We start from the raw sequence: 12,845 nt of genomic DNA, 5'->3' as shown, positions 1-12,845 counted from the left end.
GGGGGGGCAGGCTCAGGGAGAGCTGGCTATGCTCGCTTAACCCAGCAGGCCCCACGTGCATGTTAGCGACAGTACGGACAGCACAGAATGACCCGTCCTGTGACCAGCTTATTCTCAAACACGTCCTGTGCCCACCCCGCAGAGCGCATCTGATTCCACAGGTGCTTCTGCCCCCATGATGGGGTCCTTACCTCCAGTGGAGACTGCTGGTTCTGTCTGGGTGGCCGGGGCTGTCCCTGTGTGTGTGGAGGAGGGGGCCGAGGCCGTGGGCGTGTCTGTGGGCGTGAAGCCAATAGTGGGAGTGGCAGGTGTGGGAGGGGAGCTCGGTGAGGGTGCACTAGAGCTGAGGAGGCCCGTGGTCGTGGGTCTGGCTTCCGTGGAAGGTGAGCCTGAGTGGGGCAGATTAGCCGTTGCTGTGGGCACAGCTGTGGGAGGAGCCCCCGCTCTTGCTTGCTGGGTCTTTGAGCCCTGCAGCCCTCCCACTCCCAGGCGGCGGGGCAGGAGGCACAAGGTGAGCCTGTGGCCTCTGAGGGCACCATGGGGTCCCATCGGCCCTGTCATGACAGTGGCTGAGTGGCAGGGACACCGTGGGGTGGCCGTGGGTCCAGGAGCGAAGCTTCACACGCCCTCCCCTCTGCCTTCCTGGTCAGCACCAGCTGCTCCCAGTGGGGGCAGCCCCAGGCGGCCCACGTCCACTCCAGCCCCACCGCCCAGGCTAGCCAGTGGCTGCAGGGTGGACACAGGCTGACGGTGCCCAGGGAAGAGCCCAGGGAGAGCGCCTGCTTCACCCTGGCACCTAGTGTGCATGCAATCACCTGTGCTGGGCGGCAGCGTGGTGGGCAGCGTGGTGGGCAGCAGCACTGCAAGAGGAAGGGTGGTCAGTGCTACCCCCCACCCCCTCCGCCCGGCCCTCCAGGGCTGTCCCCTCCCTGCACCACCCCCAACCCAGAGATGGCCTGGCAGCCGGGAAGCTCTCCAGCCCCCTGCCATCGAGCACCCAGGAGGTTCCTGCTCTGCACCCACAAGCCCTGCAGGCTGGCAGAGCCTGGGCCTGGTCTGCCTGGAGGGTGGGGCTGGGTGTGGGGGAGTCAGCGTCTGGGGAGGGGAGGCCCTACTATTTTCCCTGGGGCCTGGGGAGTGAGTGCTGGAGAGCCAGTCTGTGCAGGGGCTGGGGCTCCGCTGTGGGGCCGGGCGGGCGTGGGGGGCCCGGGTGGAGCTTACTGCACGGCTCGCAGGTCCCCTTGTTGTGGTCGAAGTACTCATCCTGGGAGCAGTTGTAGCAGCCTGCGGGTGCCGGGGCGGCCGGACCTCAGTGCCTTCAGGCCTTGGTTCCAGCCCTGTCTGCCCACAGCCACTCCCTGCCTCTCCCTGAGCCACAGAGGCAGGTGTCCCCGTGTCCCCCACCGCCAGTTGCCCTGGACTGGGCCTGTCGCAGTCCCCATGGCTCTGGAGCGGCCCCTCCCCCACCTGTCCTGCCCTGACCCCGCGGAGCCTCTCTGCCCGGCCTGGGCCGCCCACCGCTCTCCCCGCACCGTACCTTCCATGTTGGAGCCTGGGAAGCCCTGCAGCTGCTGGGGGCAGAGGCACGGCTGGTAGTGCCACGTGCAGTTGGCCTCCTGGGTGTACTGGAACTGGCCGTCGCCCACCTGCGTGTGGGTGTTGTAGAAGCCGCAATAGATGGCTGCGGGAACGGGCGCCTGTCAGGTGGTCCTGAGCCCGCCCAGAAGCCCCCGCGCAGGCCTGGCAGGCTCAGGGTGGTCCCCCTCAGGGTCTCCCTGGGGGCGCACAGCCCACCGCCTGCCCCGGGACAGGTGCTGCCTCCAGGGCCGCCGGCGGCAGGCGGGGCAGGGCGGGGTACTCACGGCAGAAGTCGGGGGCCCTCCAGTCCACACACACGCCCTTGTCCAGGCAGGCCTGGGCGTAGGCGGCCACGGCGTCGCACAGGCACTCGCAGTCCCCACCCGTGTCGCACCCGCACGTGTCGCGCACGCAGGCCTCGTAGTAGGGCAGGCGGTACACCTGCGGAAGCCGGCCTCAGTGTGCGCTGCCCCCCCGCCGGTCGGCTCGAGGCCCAGCGCCCGGCGTCCCGGGAAGCCCGGCCCCAGCGGCGTGCAGCCCACCTGGCTGTGGCAGGCGGCGAAGGTCTGGCTGTTGATGATGCTGCACTTGCGCTCGGCCCAGGCGCGGCGGAAGGCGTTGCGGGCGCAGGGGTCCAGCGCGAAGCTGGCATCCCCACACAGCGGGTCCTCCTTCCACGAGTTCACGAACTCCGGCTCGTTGGACGCCACGTACTTGCTGCGCGTCTCGAAGTCGTCCTTCATGTTCCCGTTGTAGTTGCCGCACAAGCCACACAGGGCGTCCTGCGGGGGCGGAGACAGGCGGGGCCGGAGACAGGCGGGGGCGGAGTCAGTGGGCGGTGGGCGGAGCCAGGTGGGGCGGAGCCAGTGGCCAGTGGGCGGAGCCAGGCGAGGCGGAGCCAGGCGGCTGGTGGGCAGCGCTGCCCCGCCCCGGACGACCCGGGCAGGGGCGCATGGCTGGTACCTGTGAGGCGCGCGAGAGCCTGATGGAGACAGCCATGTTCTTGTTCCAGACGAGGGTCAGGTTGTAGCTGCTGCCGATGGAGACGTCCAGCAGCAGGTGCAGGGAGCCGGCCTTTGCCCGGAAGTGCACGCGAGGGTCCTCCCCGCTGACCGTGTAGTTCCTGTCCGCCAGCACGATGGACAGCCCCTGTGGGGTGGGGCCATTACCGGACTGCCTGCCCCCAGGCCTGGGTGGCCGCTACATGCCTGGCCCGCGCTCGCTGAGGTGGGGTGGACGAGTCCATTAAGGACGCCTGTGGGCCAGCGCCTGCTGCGGGCCGGCTCTGGGATGGGGTCTGTCCTCTAGCCTGCCATCTGCAGAAGGTTCCAGAACATCACGGTCACTGCGCTGAGGGCTGAGTCGGGCTTCTGGGACAACACCTCCCCATGGCTGTCCAGTTCTGACACACTGCTCCCCGTTGGGTGGAGGAGGGGGCAGAGAGGTCAGGACCTGGGGCCCCCTGGCGGCCACGTAGGGACCCAGCCAGCCCGCTTACCCCCGCGGAGACCCTGATGGCCCGGGAGCAGGTGATGCCAGATTTCCCACACACGACATTCTCCGTCAGGATCTTGAAGGTGGGCTGGGAGGCATTGGTGCCGCAGCCGTCCTGTGGGGAGGGGCCACTGAGGAGGAGCCCGCAAGGAGCTCCCGTGGGTCCCCTCCCGCGGTTCCCATCTCCTCCTCCCCAGGGCCTCATCGTGGCCCCCGTGGTCCCCTCCTGAGGCCCCCTCCCGAGGCTCCCTGTGGCCCCCGTGGTCCCCTCCTGAGGCCCCCTCCCGTGGCTCCCTGTGGCACCCGTGGTCCCCTCCTGAGGCCCCTCCCGTGGCTCCCTGTGGCACCCGTGGTCCCCTCCTGAGGCCCCCTCCCGAGGCTCCCTGTGGCACCCGTGGTCCCCTCCTGAGGCCCCCTCCCGAGGCTCCCTGTGGCACCCGTGGTCCCCTCCTGAGGCCCCCTCCCGTGGCTCCCTGTGGCACCCGTGGTCCCCTCCTGAGGCCCCCTCCCGTGGCTCCCTGTGGCACCCGTGGTCCCCCCCTGAGGTCCCCTCCCGTGGCTCCCTGTGGCACCCCAGGGCCTCACCGTGGCTAGGATGTACTCGCAGTTGCCCTCAAACACGAAGCGCTGCCCGTCGAAGGTGACCACGTGGCCCTCCCCATAGAGGGTGCAGGTGGACGAGCAGTGGGCGCTCTGCTGGCAGGTCCACTTCCCCCTTGAGCAGGTGCTGGGGAGAGCAGGGTGCTCTGGGACTCTGAGGGGCCCCCGCCTGCCTGTCCCTCAGGAGCCGGAGGACAGCCCTGGGTCCCTCGGGTCCCCAAGGCGGGGCTGTGGCTTACCAGGTCTTACAGTCGGCGTGCAGCTCAGCTCCCCGTTGGTAGGAGACCCCCGCAAACTCACACGGGCACTCCTCGGGGGGCACGCACTGCCCGTTGGCGTTCTCGTAGAGCCCCTCTGCGCAGACGCAGCCGGGCTCACACTTGGTGGGCACCTGTGAGGAGGGTCGGCAGCCCCTGGGAGGGTGGCCCTGGCCATCGGCCCTGCGTTCCTTCCACACCCGCTGGCTGTATCCACCCCGCTCTGGGCACTGCTCTTAGCAAAGCTGCCCCTCCCTCTGGAAGGTTCCAGTGCCTCTGTGCCCCCTCCTGCCCCCCCCACTTTGGGTTCCTGGCCCCCAGTCCTCAGGGAACCCCACAGACGAAGCCCACCGCTCTCCAGCTGCCCGGCCTCGCAGCCTCCCTGGCCACGCCCATTATGGAGGACAGGGATGGAGGGACGGAGCTCAGCTCCGCCTTTCCTGAGGACTCTGTGACATCCTCTGGTGGCCCAGCGAGAGGCTCTGGGCTGTGGACGGCAGGGGTGTGCGGCACAGGTCATCCCGTGGGGAGGGTCCTCTGGGGAGAGCTCTGCTCTTCACTCGCCCCAGCCTTACGCAAGGGGTGCCCGTGGCCAGCATCTGGCACGTGGGGGCACAGGCCGCCCCGAACTTGTTCCCCGAGGACTGGCTGCAGGCCTGGAACGTCTTGGGGGCTGAGCAGGTTGCTGCAGGGAAGAGGGGCTGGTGAGGCAGCTCAGGGGTCCAGGGCACCGCGGCCCGGCCCAGGTCCGCCTCCGCTGAGGTACATACCCAGGAGCGTTTGCGGCCGCCCGGGGCAGCTCAGCCGCCCGTTCGCGCAGTGGCTGCAGGAGAGGCGTTGTGAGTGGGCGGCCCTGGGGCGGGGCTGCAGGCGGGCGGGGCCGCCCTCCCTCCCCCGGCCCCCGCACACACCAGATGACACCATTGACCACCGTAGACTGGCCGGCCAGGATGAGCTCGCGGTCCTCCAGGAGGCAGGGGCACTGGGCCTTGCGCACACACTCGGACCTGTGGTTCAGGTAGGTGCCCTCGGGACAGTTGCAGCCTTCCACGGGGACGGCCGTGGGGTGACACTCCGCCCCGCGGTCAGATAACGAGAAGCACGTGCGGCCGCAGGCCCAGCTGTCGTAGCTGAACGTCTGGTTGCCCGTGCACGGGGTGGCTGTGGGGAGCCTGGGTTTCAGGCCCTCGGGAGGGCGGGTGGCCGGCCAGAGCTTGGACCCTGGCCCTCATCGTGCCCCCACCCTCCACACAGCCCTGGGACCCCTCCTGCCCCCCGCCACACCCGGCTGGCACGCACAGCAGTTCTCCACGCTGCTTCTCCAGCCCCACAGCAGGACGCCCCGCGAGGCGCAGGCTTGGGCGTAGTTCCCCAGGGCGGCACAGATGTGCGGGAAGGTCTCCTCGTAGTTGCAGGCCTGGTACACGCACCTCTGCAGGCAGACAGCAGCGTGGGTGCCCGCCCTCCCACTGCCCAGGTTCCCCGCTGTGACCACCCCACGGGCTGCCCAGCTGCCCGCAGGCCCCGCCCACCTTGTAGAAGGGCTGGGGGTTCACCACGGCGTGGCACTTCTCGAACGCCGTGCCCTTGTTCAGCAGCGCCGAGCAGTGGGTCTCCGCGCACACCTCTGTGGGGACAGGCCCGTGGGTGCCCTGCGTTCCAGCACGCGCGTCCTGCCCGCCCCGCAGCCCTCCTGGAGGCCGGGCACTCACTGTTGAGTTGGCTCATGGAGCAGGGGTCAGTCTCACGCTCCAGTGCGGCCGGACAGTTCCCTGCCCGCCAGGAGTCCACGAAAAGCGCGGCGGTGCCCTCCGCGATGCCCATGCTGGTCGTGAAGTCGTCCGTCGTGTCCCCGTTGAAGTTGCCGCAGAGCCCTGAGCAGCCAGGTCGTGAGGGCGGGCTCACCTGCATCCTCCTCCTGCCCTGCGTCCCCCTCACTGTGCCCTGGGCAAGAAGCCATCACTGGCTGCACCCCTGGGAGGGCTGGCCTGGGATTGTGGGCGCTGGACCTGCTGGGTCCGCGCAAGGCTCTGCTGGGCCCCTTTGCTTCTGGTGAGATCAGGCCGGGCGGGGACAGGGCTGCCATGCTGTCCCTGGGCACACGGGGGGGGGGGGGGGCTTACCTCTAGTCTGGCCTCTGAACTGGGGCCCGACGGTGACGTACGCCTGAAACACAGGCTGCAGCTGGATCACGAGCTCCAGCCCGAAGGTGGTGGCCATCTGGAGATGGGTGGACGTCTGCCTGAAGATCGTGACGTTACCTGGAGGGGACAGGGGCTCAGCGGGCGGCGGCCTTGGGGCCCCGGCCCACCGGGGCGCTGGGCAGGGCTGCAGACGTACCCGTCTCATAGGGCAGCCACTTGGCGTCTCCATTGTTGGTGACCACCTCGTCCTGGGAAATCACGATTTTGTCCTGGAGGGAGGGTGGGCTAAGTTACTAGGGGGGCCAGGTGTAGGGGGAGCTGTCCTCCTCCTCCAGGCCAGGCGGGGGACACATCTGCTCAGGGATCTGTGGACTCAGCAGCTGCAGGTGGGGTGGCCGTACCTGGCTGGACATGTAGATGAGGGCGGCCAGGGAGGTCTCAGAGTGCGAGTACCCAGACTTGTCGTAGGCAGCCATGAGGGAGCCACCGTCAGGGAGCAGGGGGCTCTGGGAGGAGGGCGGTGAGCACAGAGGACCGGCGGTTTATTATGGGGGCCCCTTGGGTGACACCCCTTGTGATGACCTCCTGTGGGGACCCCCCCATTAAGGACCCCTTGTGCTGACCCCCCGGCCCCATGGTGACTCCTCCAGGCAGTCCCCCAGGTGAGCCCTGTGGCAGCCTGTCCCACCTGGAGGAGGATGTAGGTGCACATGCCGTGGAAACGGTAGGGCCTGGCGTCAAACGTGGTCACGAAGGAGCCGCCTTCCAGGGCACAGCGCCGGGGGCAGGGCCGCTCCTCACATTTCCATCGCCCCATGGTGCACTGGCTGTGGGGGGCAGGGCAACCCAGAGTGGTGGGCGGGGCTGCTGGGGCCAGATGGCACCCCCGGGGGCTCTGAGCCGTGCAGCTTACTGCCCCTAGGGCTGAGGCTGCCCCGATCCCTGTGACCCCTCATGTCCCCGCTCCTGCCCTTGCACCCTCACAGGTGACCCTGCACTCACCAGGTGCGGCAGGCATCTGCAGTGACCTCCCCAGGGGCATAGGTCACCCCGCCGAGCAAGCAGGGGCACTGGGCCACTGGCACGCAGGTGAGGTTCTTGGAAACATCGTTGAGAACCATACCTGTGGGAGGGAGGGGCTCCCTGAAGCTGTGTGGAGGACCCTCCCGCCCTCCTGGGCAGGCCCTGTCCCCCTCTTCATTCCTCCCTGGCTCAGTGGCGACCCCACCTTCAGTCCCGTCCACGCTCAGAGCAACGGGCCTCTCTGCAGATGTGCCCAGGCCTGGGGCTGCCCCTGGCGAGCAGCCGGCCCTGTCTCTGGTCTGGCTGAGCTCACGTCCTCCTGGCTGCCTCTCTGACCCCCCGGTGAACAACCACCTCGCTGTCTCCTGGGTGTGGGCACGGGGCCCTGGGCACACTTTGGGGGTGGCAGGCGGGTCCTGGCTCCAGTGTGCCGGTGGGGTGCAGGCTGCGGCGGGCCTCTGGGCTGGGCTGGAGGGGTCCCGCAGGGGGCAGCCCCCTCACCTTCCGGGCAGAAGCAGCCAAAGGTGCAGAAGCTGGTGCAGCTGTGCTGCGGGTTCGAGCAGGTCCTGACGCAGGCCTCGCCGCATTCCTGGTACACCTGGTTGGCTGGGCATGGGCCCAGGGCTGCAAGTGCACGCCGCCCAGTGAGAGGGCAGGGGTTCCCAGGGCCCCGCACCCCCCGGCCCCTCCCCCACTGGGCCTCCTGTCTGGCGTTGGGGGGCACTGACCCGCCCCACGGCCCTCCTTGGGACTCACAGCAGAGGCCGGGGCCCCGCCAGCGCCGGACGGGCTGGCCAGCCAGGCTGCAGTGGCGCGAGTACTCGGACAGCGTGGCACAGGCGCAGCCCCGCCAGCCCGGCTGGGGGCACCGGGCCAGGTCCGCCTGGCAGCTGCGCAGGAACGGCTCCCTGGGCACGGTGCACTTGGGGGACACCAGGGTCAGCAGCTGGGCGCAGGTCTGGGCCTGGGCGGAGAGCCACTCAGGGTCACGGGGGCAAAGGCCACACCCCACACCCCGTGTCTGGACTTGGAAGGCCACAGCTGACCCCGCCGTGGCCGAGAGGCTCCCGGGCCCCGGGCGGCCCGACCCCCTCACGTACGTGCTCTGCCTTCAGGGCCTGGGGGCTGGGGATGGCCTCATAGGCACAGATCTCGTTGGGGTCGTCCAGCTTCTGGAGGGCGGCGTACTTGTGGGGCTCCAGGAGTTTGCCTGTGGGCGGGCGTGGGGCAGGTCAGCACCCCGGGACTGGCCACAGAGGGGCCTGGGCCCTGGCCGCCCCCCACCTACCATCCTCGCTCAGAAACTCATTGGTCTTCTCGCCGTCGAAGTTCCCGCAGAGACCACACAGCTGGCCCATGTGCTTGTCCTGCACCAGGACCTGTGGGCGGGCAGGCGGCCGGGTGGTCAGTCCTGCCGGGGGCGATGGGGAGGGGCGAGGACCTCCAGGGCTCCAGCTCCCCCTGTCCAGATGCAGAGGCCGGGCCCAGGACACCCTCGCTGTGCAGGTTGTGCCTGCCCTCCCTACTCCGCCCCAGGGGACCTCTTTTCTCACTGGATGGCCTGCACTTCCGTGTGGGGAAACTGAGCCACCAATAAAGGCCAGGCCCGTCCAGCCTCCTGGCCAGGGTCAGCCCCGGGTTGTGGGAGCCAGAGGACTGGTCGGGACTCCACCCCCAAGGAGGGTAGCTTCTAGCTCTGCCCGCCCACCTGCCTGCCTCCAGGCACAGCCGCCTCTGCCCTACTGGTGTCCTCACCATGAGGTGGGCGCCCGGGCCCCACACCACCACCAGCTCCAGCTCCAGCTGCTTGGCCACCAGCCGCACGCTCTGGCCAAAGGGGGTGATCTGCAGCCCGTTGCTGGTGTAGGGCAGGCTGACGGTTCTGTGGGTGAGAGCGGTCAGTGGCTGCCCCCCCAGCCCCCCGGGCACACTCTTGGCCCCCAGACGCCCGGCCGCACAGCCTACCCCACGTCTTTGACAGAGATGACGTCCTGCTGCACGGTGACCACGGAGGCCCCCAGCTCCACGATGACCCGGGAGACATTGCCGCCGGGCTCTCGCCGTAGCTGGACGCTGAAGGTGGGCGAGGCGCCCTCACAGGTGGCCGCAAAGACATAGTTGCAAGTCCCCTCGAAGTCGTACATGTGGCCATCAAAGGTGGAGAAGTGGCCGTGGCCCCACGTGGAGCACCAGCCCCTGCCCGGAGCTGTGGAGAGAGCTGCTGGGGTCTTGGAGCTCTGTGACCCCCCACTGGCTGGCGGGGCAGGTCTGGGGCGGCTTGGCCTCATGAACTGGGCCCCTGGGGCACCCACACTCAGAGGCAAGTGGCCCTCCAAGTTCTCAGCCCTCCTGGGGTAGGAGGGAAAGAGGCCCAGGCCCCCACACCCAGAGCTGGGGGCTGTAGCGTAGTCCTCGCCCATGGGGTCCCCCAGCCTGGCAGCAAAGCCGGTCTCCCCAGGGGACCTCTCTGGTATAGCCCTCACCTGTCTGTGGGGAGTCCTTCGGCCTCTGGAGGCCTGTGTGGACAAAGGAGGTGTCGTTGAGACCTGCGTGGACAGAGTCCATGGTCAGTGCTGGGACCAGCCCCCTCTGCTGCAGGGCAGAGCCTGCCCTCGGCACTCAGGGCGGAGCTGTGAGCAGGGCCCAGGGCTGGGCAGGGACACTCCGCCACCTTCTCCCGGTGGGTCCCAATCGCTGGTTCCGCACGTCCGCACTGTTATGTGCCTGTCACCGCACAGTGGGGACCAGGCCACTGCTCCTGAGAGCCCCCCAAAAAGGCGAGGTGCACCCTCACCTGCCTACGTACACACAAACACACCCCACTGAGGCCTGGGAGGAGGGCAGGGCCAGGTCTCAGGTGTGCGGGTGGGCGCCCGACACTGGACACCAGCCCTCTCTGGTGCCCTCTGACCCCGGGGCCTCTGAGGGTCTCCCTGCCAGGCTCCCTCACATGCTCTCACGGACTCGCAGATGCTCCGGCCCCCTCTGGGGTCAGCAGGGAACCCCCAGTGCAGGATGGACGCAGCCGTGGGATACATCAGCCCGGCTGGCTCTGGGGTGGCTGGGTGCCCAGGCTCCCGCATGGACCTCGTCGGCCAGGTGGATATCGGGCAGCAAGGGGGAGTCCTGAGCTCAGAGGGGCTCAGTGGTCTGTGGACAGGCGGGCAGCAGGGGAGAGCTGGGGAGAAGCTAAGGGCCAGGCGGCTCTGTGGTGAGATCCGCGCTCTGGCTGCACCCCTGTGCTCCCAGCCTCTCTCTGGGGTCCACTCCCTCTGGGGTCCACTCCCTCTGGAGTCCACGCCTGGCTCTGCAGACCCTCAGAGAGGCCAGAAGAAGGCCAAGGCCCCACTGCAGGCTTCTGTCTCTGGGGCCCTAAAAAGTGGCCAAGTTCCTGCTCCCTCTAACCCTGACCCTCCCGCCTCCCAGACAGTCCTGGGCTCTAGTGACCCTTGCCAAAGAAATGCCCAGGGTTCCTGGGTCACGGCCACTGTAGGGGCAGGTAGCACTGGCCCCTGCCCCTCTGGACAGGAGGATGACCCTGTTCAGGGAGGCGGGAGTAGGGGCCTCACCTGTGGGCCCCGGTCCCCCTCCCAAAGGCTCGCCCCGCCCCGTGTCCTGCTCCCTGCGAGTTCCCCTCTGTGGCCCCTGTGGGCTCGAGAGGAGGTCCCCTGGCTCTGTCTCCCGGGCCCTCCTGGGGCCTCGCGCCTGCCACGCCCTGCCCCGTGACAGGCAGGGAAAGGTAGCAGGAATCTCAGATGGCGTGACCGACCCAGCCCCCGCGTCTTGTCCCCTGGGCCCCCCGAGGGCAGCTCCCCAGTCCCCACGTCACCTGGTGCCAGCCCGGCCGAGCCCTGTCACGTCTCCTGTCCTGCGCCCTGTCGGTCCCCACCTGGGCCAGTGGCCTCCGGCTCTGTCTGAACAGTGACCCCGCCGCCCTGCGTCCCACCTTGGCAGCGGGGGCTCCTTTGAAGACACCCCGGGTGCTTCCCACCAGTGCAGCTGAGCAGGCACTGACCCCTGGCTGGGACCCACGGCGCCTCCAGGGCGGGCTGGCCCCTCAGCCCTCAGCCCCTGGACAGGCCATGCAGCGGCCAGAGCACTCGCTGTTCCTTCTACACGCTTGGTGGCCCTGCCCGCCCCTGCCCGGTCTGGCTCAGGCCTGGCCCAGCAGGGGCCCCTTCCTGGCTGCACAACCTCAGCGCCCCCCCCCCCCCGGACCCTGGCACCGGACCCCATGCTTCTGGTCCCGAAGGCAGGGCCCCCCTGCCCCTTCCTCCCAGGCCAGCACCAAGGTGCCCGGAGAGGTTTTCCCGAGGTTCCTGCAGACGTGGCCTCCGCCACCTGTGGAACCTGGACCCTCGGACCCCGGAGCTACAGCCCCCCGCCATGCCGGCGGGCCCCCGCCTCACCCTGCTGGCCTCAGGGCACCACTCTCCTCCCCCGGGTTTGGGGTCCAGGCCTCAGCTGGGCAAGGGTCCCTGGCGGGGAGGCGGCAGCTGGCGGGACAGGGTGGGCCCGGGGTGGGGGGATCCACTGGGGCTGGCGTCTGCAGCCTGACTCCTGACCCCTACACCTGGGCCCACTCCCTGGCTCCCTGGGGAGGCTGTGGGGATAAGGGGGCTCCCGGGAGGGGCCTGTGAGCCCGGGACGAAGGGGAGGAAGAGTGTGTCTGTCCCGGCTTGGCCGCACGGGCTCTCAGCAGGTAGAGGAGACACAGGCCTGGCACTTGTGGTCAGTGAGGGTCATACCCCTGGGCCACCGAGGGACCCTCACCACTCAGTGACCCTTCCCAGGGTTGGGGCAGGCATGCAAGCCACCTCGGCCTGTGACATTGGCGGTGCCAGGTGTTGTGCAGGACAGGAGGGGATGAGGGTGATGGAAGGAGAAGGAAAGGGACCCCTGCCTGTGGCCCCAACGGGTGAGACTAGGTGGGCTCATGGCAGCCACCTGAGGGGGAGATGGTGCCCCCCTTTCACAGATGGGGAAACCGAGGCCCGAGCCCACTGAGGGGTCCTGGTTCACAGCCGGGACCCGTGGAACCGGGTCTGCACCTGGGTTTTCCAGCCCCGGTGCCCACCAGGCCCTACATCCCTGTGGCCGCCCCTGGGGACCCCTGGCCACCTCAGGATCCACAGCCCAGTGGGAGAGTGGGAACCCTGGCGTGGGGCTGAGCCCTAGCTCGGTCCGCCCAGCATGAGCGCCCACGCTCTTGACTGTTGTGGGGGAGACTCGCGTCCCTGTGGGACCCCTGCCCGCTGCAGCCTTGAAGCTGTCCTCCCTGGCACCCGGGCTCTGCGCCTCTGACCCTCTCTCCTTGGGCCGCCCAGGACCTTGGCCAGCGCAAGAGGGCCAGAGCCAGGAGGTGGTCCCCCAGCTGTCCACATCCTCGTGGCCAGCCCACCTCTGGCCAAGTCGGGGAGGTGAGAAGCCAGGGAGACCTTCCCAGGCCCAGGGGCCCGTCAGGGCATCCGGCCGTCCTGGGGGAGGGGCCCGCAGGCCCCCACTCACCAGCACTGAGCAGGGCCCCCCCGCAGGACAGCAGCAGCAGCAGCAGCCGCTGAGGCCCCAGCATGACGCGTGTGGAGAAGAGAGGTCACCGCCGGACCTGGCTCCTCCCGCCCCTGGACACCGGGCAGGCTCTCTGCACCTGTGCAACTGAGTGGCCAGCCCCGGACACCTTATGTAGGGGCCGTAGGTCCTGCCCCTGCCACGCCCTCCTGCCCCCCACGCTCCAGCCCTGCAGTCGCCT

The 12,845-nt window shown here is 69.2% G+C and overlaps 1 protein-coding gene across 1 annotated transcript in view; it reads right to left on the bottom strand.

The window, feature by feature from the left end:
* Positions 1-12,845, bottom strand: part of MUC6 (mucin 6, oligomeric mucus/gel-forming) — a 22,852-nt gene extending 10,007 nt beyond the window's left edge. Inside the window, exons 1-29 of the mRNA XM_066252869.1 lie at positions 12,605-12,845; positions 9,580-9,642; positions 9,062-9,302; positions 8,852-8,978; positions 8,385-8,475; positions 8,197-8,306; positions 7,853-8,060; positions 7,598-7,720; positions 7,076-7,196; positions 6,762-6,900; positions 6,475-6,579; positions 6,270-6,342; positions 6,053-6,190; positions 5,642-5,803; positions 5,462-5,556; positions 5,229-5,361; positions 4,841-5,090; positions 4,700-4,752; positions 4,505-4,614; positions 3,912-4,063; positions 3,658-3,799; positions 3,077-3,187; positions 2,542-2,727; positions 2,121-2,360; positions 1,863-2,019; positions 1,538-1,681; positions 1,222-1,284; positions 816-860; positions 192-389 (exon numbers count right to left, since the gene is read on the bottom strand). Of these exons, the coding sequence (XP_066108966.1) occupies positions 192-389; positions 816-860; positions 1,222-1,284; positions 1,538-1,681; positions 1,863-2,019; positions 2,121-2,360; positions 2,542-2,727; positions 3,077-3,187; positions 3,658-3,799; positions 3,912-4,063; positions 4,505-4,614; positions 4,700-4,752; positions 4,841-5,090; positions 5,229-5,361; positions 5,462-5,556; positions 5,642-5,803; positions 6,053-6,190; positions 6,270-6,342; positions 6,475-6,579; positions 6,762-6,900; positions 7,076-7,196; positions 7,598-7,720; positions 7,853-8,060; positions 8,197-8,306; positions 8,385-8,475; positions 8,852-8,978; positions 9,062-9,302; positions 9,580-9,642; positions 12,605-12,668 (3,844 nt within the window). The 5' untranslated portion in view covers positions 12,669-12,845. The remainder of the gene's footprint in view (positions 1-191; positions 390-815; positions 861-1,221; positions 1,285-1,537; positions 1,682-1,862; positions 2,020-2,120; positions 2,361-2,541; positions 2,728-3,076; positions 3,188-3,657; positions 3,800-3,911; positions 4,064-4,504; positions 4,615-4,699; positions 4,753-4,840; positions 5,091-5,228; positions 5,362-5,461; positions 5,557-5,641; positions 5,804-6,052; positions 6,191-6,269; positions 6,343-6,474; positions 6,580-6,761; positions 6,901-7,075; positions 7,197-7,597; positions 7,721-7,852; positions 8,061-8,196; positions 8,307-8,384; positions 8,476-8,851; positions 8,979-9,061; positions 9,303-9,579; positions 9,643-12,604) is intronic.

Source organism: Saccopteryx bilineata, chromosome 1 (assembly GCF_036850765.1).
Source record: "Saccopteryx bilineata isolate mSacBil1 chromosome 1, mSacBil1_pri_phased_curated, whole genome shotgun sequence".
NCBI lineage: Eukaryota > Metazoa > Chordata > Mammalia > Chiroptera > Emballonuridae > Saccopteryx > Saccopteryx bilineata.
This window is presented reverse-complemented; position numbering and strand designations above follow the sequence as displayed.